Source organism: Argopecten irradians, chromosome 3 (genome assembly GCF_041381155.1).
Source record: "Argopecten irradians isolate NY chromosome 3, Ai_NY, whole genome shotgun sequence".
Classification (NCBI taxonomy): domain Eukaryota; kingdom Metazoa; phylum Mollusca; class Bivalvia; order Pectinida; family Pectinidae; genus Argopecten; species Argopecten irradians.
The window spans coordinates 12920181-12945126 of record NC_091136.1 but is presented as its reverse complement, the minus strand read 5'-3'; the positions used below and the strand labels follow the sequence as shown (position 1 = coordinate 12945126).

The 24946-nt window shown below is 36.0% G+C and overlaps 3 protein-coding genes and 1 long non-coding RNA gene across 5 annotated transcripts in view; 2 read left to right on the top strand and 2 right to left on the bottom strand.

The window, feature by feature from the left end:
• The first annotated feature begins 1687 nt into the window (after positions 1-1687).
• Positions 1688-15345, top strand: LOC138317580 (nuclear exosome regulator NRDE2-like). Of its 2 annotated transcripts, none has more exons than XM_069259353.1 (10): positions 1688-1922; positions 3508-3649; positions 4300-4352; positions 4926-5064; positions 7163-8160; positions 9110-9367; positions 9581-11080; positions 11783-11904; positions 12496-12567; positions 13582-15345. In XM_069259353.1, the coding sequence occupies exons 1-10, from the start codon at positions 1814-1816 to the stop codon at positions 13705-13707; spliced, it is 3519 nt and encodes a 1172-aa protein (XP_069115454.1). In that variant the 5' UTR covers positions 1688-1813; the 3' UTR covers positions 13708-15345. The 2 variants fall into 2 exon arrangements, with proteins under 2 accessions (XP_069115454.1, XP_069115453.1); XM_069259352.1 differs by having other exon boundaries at positions 1689-1922; positions 3502-3649.
• On the bottom strand, positions 5655-6498 carry LOC138317581 (uncharacterized). The gene is made up of 2 exons (XR_011207776.1): positions 6228-6498; positions 5655-5753 (listed from the first exon to the last, which is right to left on the bottom strand). It is a non-coding gene; the product is annotated as an uncharacterized lncRNA (long non-coding RNA).
• Positions 15346-17263: 1918 nt separating the features above from the next.
• Positions 17264-21430, bottom strand: LOC138317578 (dynein regulatory complex subunit 5-like). Its single transcript, XM_069259349.1, has 4 exons — positions 21315-21430; positions 19625-19960; positions 18419-19443; positions 17264-17756 (listed from the first exon to the last, which is right to left on the bottom strand). The coding sequence occupies exons 2-4, from the start codon at positions 19947-19949 to the stop codon at positions 17529-17531; spliced, it is 1578 nt and encodes a 525-aa protein (XP_069115450.1). The 5' UTR covers positions 19950-19960; positions 21315-21430; the 3' UTR covers positions 17264-17528.
• Positions 21385-24946, top strand: part of LOC138317579 (RNA polymerase II-associated protein 1-like) — a 35309-nt gene continuing 31747 nt past the window's right edge. Inside the window, 3 exon segments of the mRNA XM_069259351.1 lie at positions 21385-21517; positions 23650-23840; positions 24650-24778. Of these exon segments, the coding sequence (XP_069115452.1) occupies positions 23660-23840; positions 24650-24778 (310 nt within the window). The 5' untranslated portion in view covers positions 21385-21517; positions 23650-23659.

Here is a 24946-nt window from a genome sequence, read left to right as displayed (position 1 = left end):
ATCGAATATATTATAAAAATGATAATCCAATATGCAGGGTTTTTGAATTAATTTTAGATTTAAAAAATACACATTATTAAAATGGATTATAGATTACTCTATTTTAGGCTCTTCCGGATGCGTCTTGACTGGAAATACCATTCTCGATACTCCAGGCTCAGTGTTTGAATGTTCAGATTTGCCGTTTTTGTTTATTCGGAACAACCGGTTCAAGCACAGGAGTTTGACTTTCTGTCAATAATTGAGAGTAAATATATATATATATATATAAATACCCCTATAGTGTTTTTATTTAGTATATAGTGGTATTTTTTATATATATATATATTTTTATCGTATTATTGACAGAACGTCAAACTCCTGTGGTTTAAGTGATTATTTTCTGTACTAGACGAAATGTGTCATTGGGATACGCTCCTACTGTAAGTAGTTTTAATTTACACAAATACGAGAACAACGCAATAAATGTACTGGTCCAATATATACTGTGTATGATCTCAAGCGCACGGCACCGTCAGCAGTGACGTCACAAAACCTGACGCCAAAGATGACGGCACAGATTCGCGCGTAATTTTGATAGCATCTGCATCTGATAAAAACAAGATTGAAGTATATTGAACTATTCCATTTGGATTATTTTAAATTCTTTATAACTATCGATAGTATGTGAATGTCATTGAAATATTTTATTGTTAATCTCGTAGAAAAATACAGAAATATAAAGTTATGATGTTAAAGTGTTTTACATGTAGCTGCGCTCTTCTGAGGCTTTGCCTTAAATTCATATTAAGAGCGCAGCTGTCTGCGCGGCCAAAGGCCGCGTAGAGCACGTACAGGGACATGGCACGAAAAATTTTAACCAATAGTATACATATATATATTATAGTATCCTTGATACTATAATATATATATATATGTATACTGTTAGCTTAAAAAAGTCGTGCCATGTCCCTGTGGCGTAGAGCGAAGCTCTCCTAACCATAACACATGTGTGAGCATATAGATTTCAATGCATTCCAGTACCCCTTGGACTTTGAAATCGTGTCCCGCGGGAAAAGTCTCACGCCTCCATGTAGGCAGCCATGTTTTAATTCTCGTTATCAGCACAAGATTTGAAATTTTCTGTACTAGACGAAATGTGTCATTGGGATACGCTTTAAAATTACTGTAAGTAGTTTTAATTTACACAAATACGAGAACAACGCAATAAATGCACTGGTCCAATATATACTCTGTATGTTTTCAAACGCACGGTACCGTCAGCATGCAGTGACGTCACAATACCAAACGTCAAAGATGACGCCATAGATTCCCGCGTAACATGATAACATGGCATATTGCCAAGTTTTCTCTGCATCTGATAAAAACAAGATTGAAGTATATTGAACTATTCCATTTGGATTATTTTGAATTCTTTCTAACTATCGATAGTACAGTTTACATGTGCATGTCAGTGAAATATTTTATTGTAAATCTCGTAGAAAAATATGGACAATATAAAGTTATAATGGTATAACCTTTTACATGTAGCTGCGCTCTTCTGAGGCTTTGCCTTAAATTCATATTAAACGAACAACTAGGTCCAAACAATCAAACCGTATAATCGAAAACGGCCGAGGGGTTACTATCACTAACGATTGTACCGGTTTCGGTTCCGGATTTTAGTCTCACCTTCTTTAAATCGTTTCCGGTTTTGTCTTAGTCACACAAACGATTGCATTCAATGGCTACATAACCAAAGCCAACAAAACAAGGAATTACACGGAATGTACGGTTCTGTGAGCCGAATCGTAGATTTTGCGATGTACAGATAATGCCACTTTTCCCCATTTCAGACGAGTCAGAGGAAAAGAAACAGTCAAGGACCTTATTTCCTGATACTGGTTTACATGCAGAACCTCGAGATGACCGAGATACTCCCGGTAATGCGACGACGTAACTCTCAGATCTAGGCCGTTTTCGATTATGCTGTTTGACTGGTTGGACCTAGTTGTTCGTTTATTAAATCCGAAACATATACATAGAGATTGGAAACTCCTTCTTTGTATTTGTTGACAAGCAGAGGGACCTCCGGTTTATAGGCATTTTTCCCTTGGCTAACTACTTTTAAGTGTATTCTTTTAAACATGTTATTTTTCCATCAACACAAAGTTTAAACATTATATCATGGTTTGATGTGATCAGTTTTCTCGATTGATGATATTTAATATGATTTTTGAAAGCATGAAAATAAGCAATTTTACGTGGTTTTTCGAAAATCAGGCATTCAAAACCGGGAGTGTGTTTTGTTTAATTAATAGATAAGTTAAAACATTATTTTTTACCCAAAATCGTACTCAAACCATCTGAAAATTACTGAAATTTTACAACATATCAAAGTTATTCTTCTATATTCAACTATTTAAGAGTTTCTCTAAAAACCCCTAAGCACATATAGAGGTACATCTGCCGATCGTAAAAATGGAGGAGTTGCCAATCTCTCTCTATAAATATATATGTTTCTGTTCCGAATAAACGAAAACGACCCAGGATCTATCGCCAAGTATCGGTGGTCAAGGGAATCTGATAATGAGATATTGGATCTAAGGCCTAGTTATAGTTAATATATATATAGATTCACTAGATCTAGAGTTCTCATAGGCCATTTTACACGTTGTAGGGGTTAAGATAAAAACACATTCATACAATTTAGTACAGTGTGTATTAAAAGGATGGAAAGCTCCCTGTGACAAAAAAAAAAACCAAATAAACTCCCAGCCAAAAGTAAAAATTGTCAGTATACTTAAAGATGCTCCACCGCCGACAGACCATAAATGATATTCATCATTTGAACAATAATTGGTGTTTAATTGTGTATACATATATCTAATTAACACAAAAACTAATATAAAATAATTTAGTTTGACTTTGGTGCGTGCGCAATCAGTACTTCATTCCATATAGGATATAGTGCCACGGATTTTTTTCGGGATGCAATTAGTTAATTTTTATATTTTTAACTTGAAGTAAAATTAGAAGCTCAAACTTTTCGATGGTGGTAATGGTGTAAAGTAAGAAAATTTTGTAACTGAAGAAATATACTAAATCGTCTGCTCCTGTTTTTGATAGTGAAAAAATAACGTTTGTCAGCGATGGAGCTTCTTTAATTGCATGTTTACTGCTTAAAAAATGTTTCATTCACACTTTCTACTTCAGCAGAAATGTTTGGTAGAGAGAAAAAAATATGTAGCATACTTTTATTATATTTTTGAGCTACCTATTCCGTCCTTGCCTATTATAGAATTAGCTCCCTTGTGGTAATTAGGTATAATTGTTACATTATTAATTTGTGAGTGCAATTCACTTCCTTTTCTACGAAAAGTATGATGTTACTCTCGCAAACACATGACGTCACAATCAATACCTTCCTGCAAGGGTAGATAACTCTGTAATATGCAAATACAGAATATGAGGGTACATAATCCTTATTTGTGTTATAATTTTGATGCATTTTTTTTATAGATCCAGGTAATTTGGATTGGTTAGTTAATAGCAGCTACAAACCAGAATCTGTATCTCAGACAGCGAGTCCAACTCAAGACCCTCCTGTTCAGGCAGTCACTTCATCCGAAGTCTTCAAAGATGCTCAATCAGCTGGGCCACATACAGGGTATTAACTGATGTTTGACATTGATTTTCTGTTATGTTATTAATTGTTCACTTGTTCATTAATTAAGCGTAAATTTGGCTAATTCATATAACTGAGTTCTAAACATTAGATAGCTCTCAATCTTATTGCACGAGTAGCATATATCCTGTATTTGGGATGTGGACCGATTCAAAATTGTAAAAATGATCAGACTAACCATGGGACCTAATTAAGGAGTAGACCCAAAAGAGGTCAATTTGGCTCATTCCATAAATTTTTTTCTCTGAATCTAAACTTCAGATATAACACTTATAAATTTGCATTGGTATTATCGCAGCGGGATGGGAATCACAATTGTGCAAATGCAAAAGTGCAGAATCTCCAGGAGTCTAAAGATGGGATCAAAAGGGGTCAATTTGACTATATTCATATAAGTTCTAAATACGTCTTGTGTAAACCTTCATATAAATAAATTTGGTTCTGAAACTGATCATGAGCAATTTGATTATTATTTGATTGGTAGTGTCCATATGCTATTGGACAAGGGATTTAAATTGTAAACCTGAATGTTTGTGATATATACTGATTTTAAGCCAAGTAAGCAATACAGGACATTTGGACCTATTGTTGGAAATAATAAGGTTGTAAATTATTCCATACATGACTTTCAGATCTAAAAGACCAAAAAGAGAAGATTTAAGTTCAAGTGAGGAAGACAGTGACGGTAAGTTATCATAAATTTTTAGCACAATGCACGTAATGTAACAAAAATGCACAGTTTGTTTGTTTTTATCCCATTCAAATTGCCTTTTGTCTGTGGTCCGCCTGTCCATTATATAACAATTTTTACTGAAAAGGGAGCCATCTTGGATTTTGTCACTTTCTCAGAGAGTACGAAAGAGGTCTGGCTTCCTGAAGTAAAACTTGTAGAGTATTCTTGGTCCTGAGTGCAGCATATATCCATTTTGGAACAAATCCAAGGACAGCATAGCAGACAGTTCTAATGGCCATATTGAATTTGATAATAATTGAAGTGTGATTTTGCTAAGCATTTGAGGAAGTTTAACGATGTATATTCAATATTTCAATGATAGAGGAAAAAGAAGAGAAAAGCAGAGCTTTCCATTGTCTGACATAGATCATTCTTTGGTGAGTGCAAAGAATAAGATCCCTCTCTGATCTCTTGTTTAAGTGATTCTTATTTACTCATAAAGTGTAAAGGTTTGCCTTGACTGGTATAAGGAAGGAGTAAAGAATTATATTTCAATAAAATAATAAGATTTAACTTCCATTACAGATAATGTTGAAGTGAAGAAACGCAGAAAAAAATCCAAAAAAGAGAAACATAAACACAAGTCAAAGAAACACAAAAGGTCAAAGTCGAGGGCAAGGTCAAGGAGTCCAGTTCCTGAGTATAGTAATGTCACTGAAAAACAGTAAGAAAAGCCACTATTTATAACGATTTTTTGCATGAATGAAGTACAAATATAACAATAGATTTGAAACTGGTCCAAAGGACAAAAGTATACTTATATGCCATAATGTCATCCAGCATCTGTCGTCGGCAAATGGTGTCCGTCCGTAAACAGTTTTCAAAACTGACTACTTACCGGGTACATAAAAATGCTATGCATCTTTGTACATCCTTTTGAAAACTTACTTATTTAGCTAGGTAAGCGATATGGGCCTTTTGATTGTGCTTCATGATTTACATATACAAGTATGATATTCTAAAAACCAACTTTCTTTGGCGTTCAATTTACTTTTGCGATTTTTGGGAGCAAAGTGAATTTGTAAAAGTTTATCTCTGTAATTTGATATTTACCATTCATTTTGGAAGTTAAATTTTGCAAAGGTTAATCTCAGCTAGTAAAGTTTCCTTTGTTGTATATGACCATTATATTACATAATGGACACCTAGGAGTCCATTATGTAACTCACTGTCCATTATTATAGGGCCCCTGTCCATTATTCCCCAAAATAATGGACAGTCTATTTTGAACAAAGGGAAAAAAAAACGCTGCTGTATGGAAAACTAAACATGTTTATTTGACTATCCAAAATTTTACATTTAAGTTCACTCCTCCATCGAAATTATTACTTCCCCTTCCTAGCTGTTACTGTTCTGAAAAGAAAAAAAAACATAATTAGATTCTTGCATTATTATTTGTTACATCTTTTTAAAACTTATAATTGACGAGGAATAGGAACTCTAGATTCTTGACTGAGGTGGGATAATATGCAGTCTTTTAGATCAGATATCTCACAACCCTTATAACATATAATCTGATGATTATGGTTAAACATAATATACTTAAGAGCGAAACCTGTCTAATCTGACACCTGCTTTCCCTATCCTATCTGTAACTGTTCCGTATTCAACAATAGCAACAATAGTATACAACAGTATCTGACTTTCCTACACCCTGAATAATCTGACCAAACACCCACGTGGTGTCGGATTAGACAGGTTTCATTGTATTCCAGTGCAATGCTATCATAGCAATCAGATATGGTTTTTTTTATCATATCTATAACATGCGTATGGTAGATTTTTTTTAGGAAAAACAGTTATGTTTAAATTGTAGCAAAAACTCACCTTGCTTGTATGTATTTGATGTAAAGTTAGACAATGCACCTGTCCTTGTGCGAATAAATAGGTCACTTCAAACAGGCAAACAATCTGAATCACAGCTGCGTACATCCCTACATGTAAATGATGGCCGAGTAAGGAAAATATCACTATCCGACATGTTCAAAAACACTGTTGTACCTCCAAAGGTGTAAAACTAAATGACTGTGCATGCATCTCAACATTGTTAGTCCATTATTTGTCACAGGTGAGTGAACACCTGTGCAATTCTGAAATGGGATGTCCCATTTCTCAAACAGGGTACGCAAGGTAGTGAGTAGTGGTATGATGGGTTTTAAGTAGGATAAATTCCTCAAACTGTCCATTATTAGAAAGAATGGATTGTACCTCGCCCTGCGGGCTCGGTACTATCCATTCTCTCTAATAATGGACAGGTTTTCGGAAATTATTAAATTTTGCAAAGGTTAATCTCAGCAATTTTGGTTTTGAAATGAAAATTGCAAACTTTAGTTGCTGCAAAAGAAAGTTGGTTATGAAAAATAATACCAATATCACAGAATATTATGAATACTGTACATGTGAAATGATTTCTTTGGGAAACAAAATTTTATAACTTCATCGGGATTTAAATTCGTTGGGAAACATGTACATGTACACAGCATTTATTTTATGTTTGTGTGTTGTCACTGTAATTTAAGCTTTATAGATAGCCTTGGCTTGATTAAAAATAGTTGATTATGATTGTTTTCAAAATACTGTAACCATATTTTCATAGTATACATTCATGTATGTCCATTTAAACACATAAAATTTCGCGAGGACAATATTTTTGGTGCTTCTGGTCAAAAAATGAAAACCATGAAAATTAAATCCCCATGAAATCTAATGATTTCACAATATATCGCTTACAATAAAAGACATCTTACAAATTTCTTTTGAAGGAGAAAGTTGTTCCAGCACAGTGATAAAGTGTTTATTGAGGAGATTCCAGGTCTGGAAGCAGAAGATGCCTACAGGATTGACCGAAATCCTAACAAAAACAACTATATCTACGGATCAGTGGTGGATAGACATGTTGCCAGATACAAAAGACATGTAAGTGTTTGTTTAGCTCAAACTGATGGTCCTACAGTGTCACTCAAGGATAAAAAGGAGCAAGGGGGCAAAGCAAAATCACACAATCGATATTACAGTAAGGAACAGAGGAAATCATTAAGAATGGCTCCACATGAAGTTATACTCACCAGCAAGGTGGGTTCCAGTAGTGAAAAGGCAAAGGAATTTATATCTGTAACCAAGGACAAGTCTGTGTGTTTTAATCAGGAAGACAATCAGCTTAAAGGTGATATTCGAGACCAGCTACTGGACAAAAAATCTTACGCATACATACAAGGTTCTGGAGGAATGCAATTAGAACAAGAAGACAACTCTATCCAAAAATCATATCTGTGGAAGAAAAGTGAAGACTTTAACAAACGTTTAAGGGAAAATCCAAAAGATGTAAAACTTTGGCTGGAGTTTGTGAACTTTCAAGATAGATTTTTATATGAGGATCTTTCAGATGAAAGCCAGTCAGGAAGCATGAATGTTAAAAAACTCCCTAAGCATGTTATTTACGAGAAGAAGATAATGATTCTTAAGAAAGCTATGGAGACAAATCCATCATGTGTTTCTCTGAAACTGAAATACCTTGAGTTGTGCCAGAACCATCTGGAGGCTGCAGATGTGAACAAAGAACTGGAAGGTCTGCTCTTCAAGTACCCAACAGACATTACCTTGTGGAGGCGTTACCTTCTGTTCAACCAGTCACATCTCCCAACCTTCTCTGTCACTCATGTGTGTAAACTCTATAGCAACTGTATACAGAAACTGATTGGCTACCAGACTGGTACCGTGTTCTCCCACAGGTCGACAGAGGGGCTTGACATGGAGATGTTACGTAAGTAATGGCTATTTGTTAAGTTTTTCCTTGTAAAGGAAATCGTCGATATTGGTATAATTATAGAAAAGGTGCTCTCTACTGAACCAAGCAGCATACCGTTTTTTCCCCTGTGAATCAAATATTTGTATAAGAAATAGGGAAATATGCGAAAAGCAGCGAGATGTTCCTTCTTTTACCTTTGACTGATGTGACAGACATCAATAGTTAATAATATTTTATGTTGGGCACCAAGATCTGGCGGGGATAGCTGGAACATTTTCTAATCACATGTCAGGTATTTCTTATGATTACTGTTTATTCATCTGCATTGGCTAATTTGCTTTCTAATGATCAAAATTGATTTAGAATTAGAGGTTTAATATTACGTCTTCTGGTAATTGAATTTTCTTGCAAACTATAATATTTATCAGATAGTACCATTTAAATATGCTTGTATGCCTAATTGCCTCTTGTTTATTTCACTTTGATGTCAATTAAAATCATTATCTTCGAATACGCTCTGATACCTTCGCTTACGGAAGATTCTGAAGGACATGGTACGCTTGAATTTTAAAGGAACATTAGCTAAAAAAATATCACAAATTTACCATGTTCGACCTAATAAGCACCCAAGTAAGTGAAATTGAAGCCTTAAAAGGGGAATTCCCCCTTTTAAGGCTTCAATTTCACTTACTTCAAATCAATGCAGACTGAAAAAAAACAAACTTCTATTGGTTTCTTTATAGATTTCTTTTGCAAATTGATTTATGCCTTACTTTGTAGAATAATATTATGAAAGGCTATAGAAGTTTCATTTTTTCAGTCTGCATTGATTTGAAGTAAGTGAAATTGAAGCCTACTAAAAAGGGGGAGGGGCGCTTTAGGGATGGGGAGCTTATATAGGGTCAAATACGTTATGTAAACCGAATAATGTGTTATGATTTTAGTGTACCATATATTATTGTAGGACTGGTCGTCCAGTACTGCTGTTTCCTGAGACAGGCGGGCCACACTGAGAAGGCCGTGGGGTGTTTCCAGGCCTTGATTGAATTCAACCTGTTCTGTCCTCCATCACTCGAGAGTCACCAGGATAAACGAAATGCGTTTGAGAGTTTTTGGGACAGTGGTGTTAGTAGAGTAGGAGAAAGCAATGCCAGGGGATGGCGATACTGGTTAGAACATCGTGGACACGTTGCACCTTTAGCAGCACCACCTTCCACTACAGGTACATCTTGTTAAATGCTTTTAAGACTTTATCAACACATGGTATAATATAACATGAAGTATTCATGATGATGAAAAAAATGATGAGTTGTCTCCCTAACCATGAGACTACATTCTTGCAAATACCAAATGCGAGCATAACATGAATGATACAGGCCCTCTTAGCCTCATGTTTTCAGTATATATATATCAGTATCTAAATCACATATTTCAGATATTGAACAAGAGGAACAAGATCTGCTTGCCTGTAATGATCCAAAATGGAGAATGTGGCTGAACATTGAACGCCTTCGAGAGTCTGCCCACTTGTTGCCGTGGAGACCAGACGTGTCTAATGGCGAGACAGAAGAGGACTGTCAGGATATGGAACGACTGGTATTATTCGACGATATTTCTGGTGTGTTGTTTACATTACCTAAACAACTTCATTTTGAAGTAGTGGTACAGTTTCTGATGTTTCTTGGAGTTGATAGAGATTTTTGGATGAGCACAGTTAACACATTTGACAGTCAAAGCAATGTAGATTGTGTATCACAGGTCCTTGACAAAATCCTTCTATCTGAATGTCATGGTAATACCAAAGTGCCATCACTGCTCAAAACTTTTATCAATTCCTTGTTGGAACAGATGGTCACTTATTTTGACAATGATTCAAACTCACACTCTATTCTTACTGCATTAAGACTGCGTTTTTTGAAGCAATGCATAGGGGATAGTTCCAGTGGACTAAAACAACTGAAAAAGTTTGGCAAGTCTTTGTTAAAGGAACAGAGAATCAGGAATAATGCGTATGTGTGGAGTGAGTACACAGCTTTGCTGTGGGAAGTTGGAGGAGCTCAAGAAGCACGTCCTGTGGCAGAGGCAGCCCTGTCTTTGCTTAGCAAATCTGAGTCAGACATGGACATATCAACACAATGTGGACTTGTGAGACTGTATAGAATGTTGACGGAGATGATTCTAAAGTTTCCACATGGGCATCAAGATGTTTGTGGGGACAGGATCCAGATCAAAGAAGCAGAAAACTCATCTGAGGAAGCTCGCTGGGGTCTTCAGTGCCTTGTGGAGGGTAAAAGCATTAAGGACTCTCGACCAAATATGAATCCTTTCAATAGTGTTTTGACAATGAAGAAAATGAATAAAATGCTTGAAGGTTATGTAAAGATCCTGAAGCTTGAATTACATGCAACTAGTTCTATGTGTGTGTTAACGTTGCAGCACTTCTGTGAGTTTACACGATGCTGTGCCCTGTACGCATGGCTTAGTCAAGCAGACAGGCTGAAGGAGAGTATAGGCTTAGTAGACTTGACTTTGTCAAAAGTTCAGCATCTACTTCCAGAACAGACGACCTCGGATAACTCTGAACACTCTCACAGTGTGCAATTAACATCCAATTATTCACGAGTTCTGGAAGAACATCATAAAACCAAAGTTAGAATTATATTGTATCATATGTCAACAATGTCCGCACCCCTCACCTGTTTGCGTTCAGCTATAACTTGTGCCCTTGGTGACTTTCCTTGCAGTCCTTACTTCCTGTGGCTTTTCACTCAAGCAGAATTAAAGGCAAATGCTTGGAGTCGTCTAGATCGTTTCTTTACCCATCGTCTGAAGGATGGAGCACAACCTATTCCGCTACTGATTGCGATACTTTCTCAGGTTCAGAGACTTTGTAACTTGGAAGAACAAATGAGGAAGGACAAACTTTGTAAGGATGGTAGGTATCAAATAGACACACCATATTAGCTCAAATAAGCACCCAGGGGGCTTAAATAAATTCCTTTGAGACAAATTATCATGCCGTTATTCACATGTAAAAGACTGACAAGTTAATGTAATATGGGATATAATGCTAATGTTAGAGGCATCACATGTTTGTAAAACATTGTTAAATCTGTGGGATTAAGGCATTTCTACAACTTCAACTCTTCTCCAGAAAGGAGGGCCCTTATAGGGGGATGGGCGCTAAATGCGGCGAATACGGTACAAGAATGGTATTTTTTGAGGAAGGATAACTTTTTAATCTGCCCTGAGTTATGTTTATGTAGTTTATCCATCAATATTTCCTTTAAATCGCTACTAGTAACAAAGTACTTGATGGGTTAATGTAATATATAACATAATATCAAATAATTCGACTGCAGAATTTGTTTTAAAAACAGGAGCTCATTACAATATCAGCCATGAATAACTTAACCGTAGATAAGCTAAGCAAAACCCATCTGGATCTTATTTGTACACCAATAGGTAAATAAATTTCAAAGAGAAAAAGCTATTGAAGGCTTTTGGGTTAGGGCAAAGATATCACTAATATTTTACAGCCCAACTTACTTATTAAGTAATAGTCTTATTCCTTGGAGAACGCAAAAAAGGACAAACAATTACTTTTTGAACAAATATTTAACTGTCTAATTTACAGAAGAAGTGAAGATTTCAGAAACAAGTATGATTCATCGTATAAGGTCCTCCTGTGATGTTGGCAAGGACAGTATTATTGTACAGAATTGTCCCCTGCTGTGGCGACTGTGTCTGTATACAGAGGTAAAACATACTTTTTATTCTGATGTTGGCTAGCTGACACAGGTTTCCAAGCACTCTGCAAATCCTTGTATCTATACATGTACACTCTGAGAAATAATTTTATTGATTTAATTTAAAGTTATATGTGCTGTAATTTTCAAATTAACGAATCAAGAAGAGCGTTTAATATTTTATTCACCATAAAATATTACCAACATTTTGAGAATTATAATACTTACGATGCATAAGTACAGATAAGATCTGAAAATTATTTTTGGCAGTATTGCTAAAAATCATTATATTTACATCTACAGCACAGTAAAATGTGTGCAGTCAGACCATGAAGCCAAGTTGTGGTAACCACAGTTCAGCTATATTTGTATCTATTTCTTCTACAGCAGTTGAACCAGTGACATGAATTATCTATATAAATCTTTGCTTTACATATTGGACAGCTATTGAGATTGGCCCATACCTTGCTGCTTTTCTCGGTATATGTAAAGGGGTACATACAACCCCCACAGTTCTATGCAATTTCGACTACGATTTCAGAAAACCAAACAATCCTTTTTGTAACAAATCCTTTGTATTCAATTGATTTCTTTTCTTCAGGTGAAGTATGGAAAGAAAGATCTAGCCAAAGGGAAATTTTACCAAGCACTTCAACATTGCCCTTGGGCTAAGGTATTTGATCAAATAGATATAAAGAATTTGAAAAAAAAAATGATTTGGAAATAATGCAGTTTTTATTTATAGGTCAAATTGTCATTTCATTTTAATGTCTTTTGCCTACCAGCATTTAAAATATATTGAATGTTATTGGTTTTAACCTCACCTGGCCTGATAATAGATGAACTCATGCTATGGAAGGACATATCCTATGTCTGTCTGTCTGTCTGTCTGTTGCTTCAACATTTCCTTCAAGTCAGAGTTCTACAACCAAATTTGGCCAGAAATGTCATTGGGGAAAGGGGAGCAGATTTTGTAAAAAGGGTCAGAATGACCTATAGTTTCGTCCGTTGTCGTCTGCTGAATGCCGACCATTGTTAGTAAACTTTTCATTCAAATGGCATCTTCTCAATAACCAAAACGCCCAGGGTACTGAATTTGGGCCTGTAGCATGCTGGGATGAAGGACTACCTAATTTGTTCAAATGAAGGATCTTGACCTTCATTCAAGGTCACAGGGGTCAGAAAGGTTTAAATATTAAAATGACTTCTTGTCGATAATTAAGAGGTCTAGAGAGTAACTGACCCAATATTAAGTCTGTAGTATGCTGGAATGAAGGGTTACCAAGTTTGTTCAAATGAATAACCTTGACCTTCTTGGTTAAAGAGACAAATAGGCTAACATCTTTAAACAATTTCTTGTCAATAACTTATATTAGGTGATTTGATCTGATACAGAGCCTGCAGCATGTTGGGATGAAGGGCTACCAAGTTTGTTCAAGTGAATGACCTTTACATACTTCAAGGTCAAGTCTTCAAATATTTCAGAAAGCTTCAACTAAGGAGTTATTTGTATTTCCTTGATTGTTAGTCACTACTGTATACTGTGACGCTGTTCAAATAGTCAGATGGACATTAAAGCCCATGGGCATCTTGTTTGATAAATTGTTGCTTCCTCATAATTTTCCAGTGGACTTATAGCTATACACCAGTAATACTCAAAATATTTTTTTATTGTTGTAAATTTCAGGTGCTGTACCTGGATGGTGTGGCGATATTTGGTGAAGAAATTCTTTCCAGTGTCACAGACCTCATCATGGAGAAGGAACTGAGATTGCAAATACCTCTGGAGGAGGTGGACATCTTACTTGGATAAAGCCAGCATCAGTGGAACAAGGACATACACCTCATACATCATGGCATTTTGTGATCAATCCATCAATAAGATAACCTACAGGCAGTCAAATGTATAGGCTCCACATCGAGAGGCAGTCATCTTGGATTTTGATTTGAGTTTGTTACTGCTATTTCTCAAGAGTACCAAAATTCAAATGTATAGGCTCCACATCGAGAGGCAGTCATCTTGGATTTTGATTTGAGTTTGTTACTGCTATTTCTCAAGAAGTACCAAAATTCAAATGTATAGGCTCCACATCGAGAGGCAGTCATCTTGGATTTTGATTTGAGTTTGTTACTGCTATTTCTCAAGAAGTACCAAAATTCAAATGTATAGGCTCCACATCGAGAGGCAGTCATCTTGGATTTTGATTTGAGTTTGTTACTGCTATTTCTCAAGAAGTACCAAAATTCAAATGTATAGGCTCCACATCGAGAGGCAGTCATCTTGGATTTTGATTTGAGTTTGTTACTGCTATTTCTCAAGAAGTACCAAAATTCAAATGTATAGGCTCCACATCGAGAGGCAGTCATCTTGGATTTTGATTTGAGTTTGTTACTGCTATTTCTCAAGAAGTACCAAAATTCAAATGTATAGGCTCCACATCGAGAGGCAGTCATCTTGGATTTTGATTTGAGTTTGTTACTGCTATTTCTCAAGAAGTACCAAAATTCAAATGTATAGCCTCCACATCGAGAGGCAGTCATCTTGGATTTTGATTTGAGTTTGTTACTGCTATTTCTCAAGAAGTACCAAAATTCAAATGTATAGGCTCCACATCGAGAGGCAGTCATCTTGAATTTTGATTTGAGTTTGTTACTGCTATTTCTCAAGAAGTACCAAAATTCAAATGTATAGGCTCCACATCGAGAGGCAGTCATCTTGGATTTTGATTTGAGTTTGTTACTGCTATTTCTCAAGAAGTACCAAAATTCAAATGTATAGGCTCCACATCGAGAGGCAGTCATCTTGGATTTTGATTTGAGTTTGTTACTGCTATTTCTCAAGAAGTACCAAAATTCAAATGTATAGCCTCCACATCGAGAGGCAGTCATCTTGGATTTTGATTTGAGTTTGTTACTGCTATTTCTCAAGAAGTACCAAAATTCAAATGTATAGGCTCCACATCGAGAGGCAGTCATCTTGGATTTTGATTTGAGTTTGTTACTGCTATTTCTCAAGAAGTACCAAAATTCAAATGTATAGGCTCCACATCGAGAGGCAGTCATCTTGAATTTTTATAATTAAAGTTTGAAAAGCAGAGAAAAGATCTCTCTTTCCATTGTCAGACATTGATAATTCTTTGGTGGACACCAAGATCCGTCTGGGAACTTTTCTTTGTTGCAGAGACTACGTTGAATCAAAATATTTTGGGGTTACTAAAGTGAGGATTTAGGTATTCTATATTTGCTACTGATCCCTTTAGAAACATGTATCCAGCATGCCCCATTACTTTTCCCTTTCAGGGGTAAAGTGTACCCCACTTCAGAAAATTTGAGGGGTACATGTAAAAATCAGAGGGTAAAAGAAATCTTGAAATATATAATTATGTGGAATGTCTGTTGATGAACTTTTTATTTTATAAAATGTTGAAAATAAAACTTTTGAATAGATATGTTTGACAACTTTTTTGCTTTTTTTCTTTACTAAAGTCCAACCTGGTTATTAAGAATTCCTGGGGACCCTTCAAAACCTTTCGTATTATGTGGATTTTAAGTACTAATTGGGTTAACGTTAGTATAACAGACACAGAAATGAAAAAAGTGAGACTTTGGACAGGGATATACTATTGTTTAATTCAAAACTGTTCATTACATGTATGCGGATTATACTAGCTAGTACATGTGTTGACACACTGCAGTGATCATGCAATTACGATATCAAAACATACCTAGGTCAAAATTCACCAATTTTGGTTTTGGCACTTCACATTATGTGGGTTTGAAATATAACGCAAAAAGTATAAAGTGGACTAGGAAATTGTTACTTATTACCCAGGTTTTCACATTCAATGATTTGTACTAAATGTGTAATAAATACAAGGCCATTGAATGCAATTTTCAGGGGATTTCAATTTCATTCGTATAAAACAGGTTTTTGTACTATCTTAGTTTGTATTAAGTGGGTTGGACTGAACTGTGTGGCATCATCACTTCAAACCACTTGATTCCTGACAGATTAACAGCTGTTTACTGTAAACATATTTACTGTAGCACAGTCAAATTTTAGTGCAAGTGCGAAAAACTGTAAATTATGAGTGATTAAAGCAGATATGAATTAATTTAACAATCAAACATAGGTTTGAATGGGATGACCCATCCAATCCGATAAATGTACCAAATGATGCCTATGCCTATTTATGTCTACTTTTGTCTTCATTGTAAGCAGTGAAGAAAATTTTGAATGTTTTTCTGACAAGTTTTTGACTATAAATGGTGAAAATAATTGTAATGGAAAAATGCATTGAGGCATTCACACTGTAATTTGTGTTTTTATTGGAAAATTGTTAAAATCACAATAAGTTCCAATATTTACCCGATTAATCGATTATAAAAATTTTAATCGATTATTGGATCAGTTGAGGGTCATCTAGTAGTTAATCGATTATTGCCGATCATCAATACAACACTAGATAGAAGTGGGAAAAAAAGTATTTTGTAAACAAACTTACAATAATATGTGTCTCTTTTGGGTCCAATAAGGACAAATGTAAAGGAAGAACTCTTTCATAAGTTATAGAATTTATTAACAAAATACAATTCAATCTTCAAGATATATAGCAAAAGCTAAATTTATCTAAAAGGGGTTTTATTATAATAGTACATGTATCACATTATATACAGTAACATTTAAGTTAGAAATCAAGGTAACACACTTGTGCTGCACATTTGAAATTCATATAAATATGTTTAGGAGAAAAATGGAATGTACATATGTTCTTGTATACAGAAAGTTTGTTTGTGTAAAATAACCTTCCATAGCTTTATTTTCTAATTTTTTTTCATCATAATTAGACAGGGCTACAAATGACCCAGACATCGAGGATATAAATCTGCCATAAATACAGAAATAGGGGGTTATCCTTGTACAATCATATCTTGCCCATCTCCAGCACTACACCTTCCTACACCCCATTTCCCACCCATAATACCCTTCCAACACCCCATTTGGCCATTTTCCGCCCTTCCAACACCCACTTTCCCATCCACTAAACCCTCCCAGCCCAAAATATTTCACCGACAACACCCTCCCTAGCCCAGTATTTTCCACCCATATAACACCCTTCCAACACCCATTGCCCACGGCCACCCACAACACCCACCCTGCCCAATATTTCCCACCCACAACACCCTCCCTACACATCCCCCCCACATTACCCTCCCTACACATTTCCCACCCACAACACCCTCCCTACACAATTCACCCCCACATTACCCTCCCTACACATTTCACCCCCACAACCCCCTCCCTACACATTTCCGACCCATAACACCCTCCCAACACCCCATTTCCTACCCACAACACCCTCATTACAACCATTCCCACCCACAACATTCTCCCTACAACCCATTTCCCACCCTCTGACTCAACACCCTCCCAGCACATCATTTCCTAAGCAATAAGGCAAAAATGAAATATCATGACCACATGTTCTGATTGTTCAACATTGTCAAAGCCTCAATGCAATATACAGTGTATAATGTCATTGATATGAAACAGTGGGCTTTAACCTCTTAGTGGTTAAAGGCAACAGCAGTTCTATCCACGGTGCTTCCAATTCCATTTGTAAACATCAGTATTTAAGCTTTTTGTACAATAGGTTTAAATCTATGAGCTGCCTGTGGCTGTATTTTCTTGGAGGGTGGAGCCTGGTCAACGATCTTAGATTCTCTCTCCCGTTCCTGGTTACGGTGAAGGATCTGTTTGATACAGTATTCCGCCTCCTGACCGCTGTCGGTGAGAGTCAGATCCATGTGGGTTATTGATGTGTTTTCCTCCATGCCTTCTTGTATCTGTTTCCCGCCATCCTGTAACACATTTATGATTCAAATCACATAAGGAAAAAGTTTGGGACAAATAATGATAATCATGGAGCTGTTTTCATTTCTTCATAGTAACCCTAACAGAAATACATAAAAATGTTTGCGACACATGCACTTGCTACAACCAAATTTGATTCCAAGAAAAGTTCACAGCAGTTTATCGCTAGTTGCAACTTTCTTGTAATTTTCTTGCAAATATAGATTTGTTTGCATGAAGACAGCATCAACCATAGATTGTTGCAACTATCTGTTGAAAGATGTCAGCCCACAACCATTTGTTCAATTTTGAATTCTCACCTTGGCCTAAGTGCCAGTTAAGTGGTATTCAAGAAGAAGCCAATTTTGTAAATCATTAGTATAAGCCATAGTGCATTCTCGGCCCCAATCGGCCCCAATCGGCTATCGCTATACACTGTACTTACAGAGTGTAAGGAAGGGAAGTAACTCTAATGGATGAGAATGGCCATAGTATGGCCTAGGCTTTAGACCAGACCCCAGGATCATGAAACAGTCTTAGACTTGAGCTTTAGTTTAGCCTTATTTTTGATTGGCTAAGTTTAACTTTAAACTAAAGACTGTTTTAGACTAAAGATTGTTTCATGATCTGGGGCCTCAGAAGCTAAAAAGTAAGAGTAACAAAATATTACCTGGGCTAGTTTGTTGCAGGTTAGGTCGATTGACCTAAGCGTTGTGTTCTGTATGACGACTTGAGACAAGATGGCAGCTGTAGGCTCAGCCATGTCATTGCTTCCAAGGTTGATGGTTGTCAAAGTACTGTTTCTCAACAAGGCCCGACAGATGGCTTGTCCTCCTTCGTCTCCGAGGCGGTTTAGTCTGAGGTTCAACATATCAAGTGTGGTATTCTTGGTGAGGGCATGAGCGATTGCCTGTGCCCCAGCAGCTCGAATGTCATTATCACAGAGGTTTAATTTAACTAACTGACTGTGGTTGTTTAGAAACTTTCCGACAGCTCTTGCACCACGATCACCTATAAGGTTGTGTGACAAGTCCAGTTCTGTAAGTCCTGGGTGATCCAGAATGTGACTAATGAGAACACGAACTTTATCATCGTCCACTTTACTCCGGTGAAGTCTAAACACTTTCAGTCCTTTACAGGCGGCGACACACTGTGCCAGCTGTAAACAGTCTCTTGCTGTGAAGTTAAACAGATTCCATTCAAAATTCATTCCACAGTCTCTCACTCCGTAAGTGAGGTGGAGTTCTTCAATGTTGGGGAGAAGTTTAAGAACAGGACCAAAATTAAAGTGATCACACTCTGGTTCATCACCAGTGTCACTTCCAGCATCAGATGAATCATCAAAATCAGGTCCTTTGGGGGCCTCTCGGACAGGGGGAAGTAACTGACGAATGTCAATCTTTTTAACGTAACTTGCAGATAAAGGAAGAGTATCATTCAATTCTGAAACATCTGTTGTTTCAGGGATGAAGTTTTCGATGATAGACTGCAAGTTTCTTTCAAAATACATCCTTTTCCAGTTATGGCCATATGCAGCAACATCACAAATTTCCCAGCGAGCTTTGCAGCATCTTTTCCAGTAGCCTTCATCATCAACTAAGTTTGCTGTGATTTTCAAAGGCAAACCTGTTGATATCTTTTCTAGTACTTTATCTTTGTGTTTTGGCAACAAGTCATTTAATATTTTGGAGTTATCTGAAATAGATAAAATGACAATTTACCAAAAATACACATATTTGTCTTTTTTTAAGGATATCTATTGTCTTTTTTTAAGGATATCTACAAGAAAGCATGCATGTTTTGTATGTTTTAAACATATATTAGGCTTATATTAAAAATGTATGTAACTGAATGAGGAACATAAAAAATGTCTTACTTTCGAAATTGGAAACAATATGTTTCACACAAAGCTCTGCCAGAAGAGGAACTGTAGCAAGTGACCATTCAGAATCCTCAGCAATGATACGTCTCATGTTCCTCCAATCTGCAGCTGGATTATCTTTTGCTGACCCTGATGGAGATGGAGGAACCCCACTCTTTTTACTGCCTGCTCCACTTTTGCCACTTTTTCCTGACTGTGCGGAGCCAGCCCTGGAAGCAGGTTTTGAACCTGCTTGACTTTTAGGACCACTACGGGTACTTTTGGCCTCTTCCTCTGCTGTCTTTTCACCACCATCTCCTGCTGGGTCAGCGTCCGCCATGATTAAATATTCTGAAGACCAGAAAGAACATAACTTTTCGTTAAAGTCTAAATGTGTGTGTATCTGCCTAAAATTCTGATTATTAAGAAGAATTAAAAAAAAAAACATGTTGTAAAATATGCAGAAATAAGACTTATTTATCGAAGTTAAATGGATGGTAACAATTTGAAAACTTTTCATAGAAAATTCAAATAAATTGAAAATATCCACTTTACAAGGAACCACAGCTAGTTGGAATTCTAAGGATGTTGTTGTGAATATCACAGGACTATGTGATGTCTTCCCCTGAACTCTCGGATGTACTTCACTTGCCATCGTCTAATGGGAATAATTCCAGTGTTTTTCCTGCCTATATATTTGGGGCCGAAATTCGGCCACATTCCCAATTGTATTTCTTGTTATTTTTTCCCAAATCTATGTCTAAATTTCCCAAAACAGTGAGTTGAAGCGTATTTTGTGTGACGAAACAAAAAAAATCTGGAAATTCCAAGTTTGAACATTGTATTTTAGTATACATTCTTACTATGATTCTTAGAGAAGGATAATTGTTTATTTCTACCTTTTCCAAAATTTCCATAAACACCGTTAAATTTTTTCCCAATTTCCTACTTTTATCGCACAAAAATTCCCAATTTTCAACAGGTGACAATTTCCCAAAATACCCAGGAAAAACACTGAATTCAAGTACCACATGATACCCGATAACGTTAGTGCTGGACTATTGTTTCTATTGGTGATGGATTTACGTCATAAGATATGATATCCCGCGCTAACATCATTTTAGTGGGAAGATTCCAAACAGTTACGTTCCATCACTACTGGAGATACTAGTCCCTCACAAATGTTAACGAGTATCAGTCACATGGAATTTGAATTAGTTCCATTCAATATTATTATCTTTTTCTTGTAAAAAACAACCTTTGTGGTGCTCAGTGAGATAAAACTCAACGTCAACCCTGTTTTACCAGAACTCTGATTTGTTGAAGAGATTCCATAAATACTCAAAATAGACATAGATATATGTAAACTATTTAGTATTATATCACCAATTAAATGTTAAAATATCGCAATTGGTTTCGATTAATTATTTCATATATTTACATCCTATGTGAGTTTAAGAATGAGAACGGTTTCATGAATACAGGCCCAGGTTTCACTTTAAAGTTTACTCTCGGTAACAAGAACAAGTTATGATAAAAACATACGAAAGTTAAGTCTACTGTAGTGTCCTATTTACTCGTTTCTGAACGTTAGCAATATTCAGATCATTAATTAGAGTAACATTATGTATGCTAATTATCTGCATTTTTACAAATTGATGTTAAATGATGATTACAAAACTGATTTTTCAACTATTTTTCTTACCACAGTGACAGGACAGTGACAGTCTAGCACTAGCGTCGTTATGGAAACACCGGAAGTAGAACTACATAGAACTCGTACATCCGGGGAATGACAGGAAGTAGAATTAGAAACGAAATAAAATGGTGGCGCGCTGTTCAACACACTTCACGCTCACGCACACAAGATTATCAGGATAGGATCATCGACTAAGTACATCATTTAAGGTATAAAGAACTCATACGTTGTCATGCTGTCATATTGAAATTTGATATATGCTATAGATCTGTAAGAGACAGCTTATAACATGTGTAGAAAGCACAAATTAAAATGAGAAAAATATGCTATAGATAGACTGATCAGCTGATGGTAGCCCGAAGCTGATGGGTACTGTAACTGTACTGTAGATAACTTACTCATTTGTTGAAAAGACCGAGGTAAATGGTGCTTCTCAGTTATAATGTATTGTAAGCGGTCTGAATAGGAGATGACATGGCCCGATACCAAAATGGTGTCGGCGAATTCCATGTTTTCATAATATGAATTGTAAAGTACAGCTGACTAGTAATAGATATATCTAGGAGGCAATGATCATACCTAGGGTGCACCAGATAATCATCATATCTATCTATCATAACGTCTAAGTCTGGTATCAGGCTAGACACCAGGGCCATTTTCGATTGTACGGTTTGACTGGTTGGACCTAGTTGTTGTGTCGTTTATGAATTAAAGACAGAGAAGGTAATTTCATATCGTTTTCAGATGAACCTTAACAAATTAAAGCTGACACAAGTCTGTATCAAAAACTGCAGGTCTGTCAGAATTTATACTGGAAATAATGACCTTAGCCAACGGCCGAACCAGTTGTTCCGAATTAATGAAAACAGCTTAGTTGGCTGTTTTAGTATGGAGGCCTAGTCATACTAGTACACAATAGTCAATACAATGCATTTAGAACACTTTGAAACTGTATAGTAGTCAATACACTAATAAGATGTAACAGGAGAGAAAAAAATGTAGCAGCTAGACCGGGATTTGAACCCGAGACCCTCCTAACACGAGTGCTCTAAAGACAGAGCTACCTGGTCACCGATGATTGACCCAGTCCAATCCCACTATACTCTCCCTCCTTTATTGAAGCCTTCGCCCGCGAAGACATACAAGACCCTTCCAAACACCACCACAGTGGGTTATTTAGTTGGACGCCAATTTTGTGACAGGAGAGGAGAAATTGTAGCGACCAGAACAGGATTCGAACTGCGGGACCATCCTAACACTAGCTGAGTGGTCTACCAACTATGCTACCTGGTCACAGATGATCAACCCATGCAGTCCAGTTCTGCTACAAAGATATCATTTATTGGTCTGAATATATATATATATAAAACAGAGGTGTCCTGTCTCTATTGAGATGAGATGGCAACATTACATGAAACAGGATGACATATAACAGTCAATATATACATAAAGTCGAGTATGATCATGATCATTAAACCACTATGCCATCGGAGTAAATATAAATATCAATCTCCAGCAAAAATCAGCCATGAACAAATTGAAACTACAATGTCAACCAATATATATATATATGGGAAGTCATATAACACCCATGCACCTGTTTACAGATACTGTATGCAATCAAATAAGCTCCCCTTCATCTTTTTCAGAGGCCTCAGTTTCATTTCCTCAAATTTAATGCAGACTTAAATTTGAAAACTGTACAGATATCTTTATTTGGTTTCTCTACAAATTGATTAATGGCTTTCTCTACACAATGATATTGTGAAATATATTGGCCCAAATTTGGTCCTAATATAATTATGCAAACATGTACATGTACACTCCTTCATTTTTTAACTGTCCTTGGTGTTTATTGGGTTGAATACGGTACCTGCTACTATTTTTAGCATCATCTAATTCTGTATAAATTGCCATATATATACTGAATGATGACTAAATAATGCCGAACATTTGAGATGGAGATATGTTAAATATGGATTGTAGATTTGTTTCCGGGGACACTGAATGATGAAATGTTAGCAAATCATTTAATTACAAATCTTTTTCATTTTTATACGTAGATTTAGTATATTATTATGTTTTTCGCTATTTTGTACTTGATATTCATGTTATAGCTGCCTTTAACAGTGAATTTGCAGATATCAAATTTCCTTCTGATAATTAATTTATACATTGTATAGCAATCAGCAAGTTAATGTTCTTTACTCCTTAAAACAACTTATGCGAATTTTCCACATATTGCTACCAAATAACCTTGGTTTATTATCCTGTCTATTTGAAAATGTTAAGTGATGTTTAATTGGTAAAATTCCCTGTCTTAATTTGATCTACTCCACAGCCCTACCAAGATGTTACCAAGGCCCAAGCCAGGTGATACAGAGGAAGATCTCCTAAAATTCCAAAAAGAATTCCTGGCAAGCAAAGACAAGGCATCAGTCACTGTGGTAAAACGTTGTGATAAACGTAAGAGTGATAGCAATGACGATACAGACGGGATCGAGACAAATCGAGATGTCGTTAACATGGAAGGTAATGATGATACACAATGGCTTATTACAAATCTAGACTTACCTTATTTGACCCAACAAGTGTCTCTCCCTCTTTTTAAAGCTTTAATTTCCGGTATTTCGAATTAAATGCAGACTGAAATTATGAAAACTTTGTTGGTTGTCTTACTGATTTTATTGATGGCTGACATTGTAGATTAATTTTATGAAAGGCTAGTCCAAATTTGTTTCTATTAGCACCCCAACCCTACTTATTTGCGTTACCGTAATTTTTAAGCTCCTTAGGCGCTTATTTGGTCGAATAAGGGGTTTGAATGTTTGACTGGTTGTATAAATAGGAATCTCTTTTAAAAAGTTTATATTTTAATAATTACAGTGATAAGTAATATTTTTCTACTTCCTAGTTTCTAGTTTGTGTGAGAAATATCTATTTATATATAATATATATATTAATATCATAGGTAATCTAATTAAATACATCAATTTTGTAGGTATATATATAAATCTTATTATATGTAATATATACTTAATAATACATACCATATAGCTGGTTCTTTTCGTCGACCAAAATTTTCGCGATTTGATCTAGAAACAAGAAAATCATATGTTAATGATTTTAAATTTTTGTGATATGGATTTTAAAAGTAGATAACCATTTCTGATAATTTCGCTGGTCAAATTTTTGTAATAATAGCAATTTGCTGTGAAATCGCGAAAATATTGCCCCCTCCCCCCGAAAAGATAACCGACGATACAATATTTACATTTCTGATAAAAACATAATCAAGTTTAAAGCCCATTTATACATATTCTTGCACATGTGATTTGCAGTTCTTCCTCCTGAAATCAAAAGTGTACCACCAATGAAAAAATCACGGTTTAAAACCCAGCAGGAGAAGAAAAGCTCGAAACAGAAGAGAGAGATCGAAAAGAATCTTAGTCCTGAGGAAAGAATTGACAGTAAGTTTTCAATGAATGTTTAAAACTTGGGTAGTGTAGCATTACTATATGTATGATAACTGGACCGCCACATGTAGCTTTTGGCCAATGTTCCACTCTCTTCCACTTGTCCACTCATTTGAATCTCAGTTGAAACGTCACATTGGCTAAAGATTGCAATGGTAATTA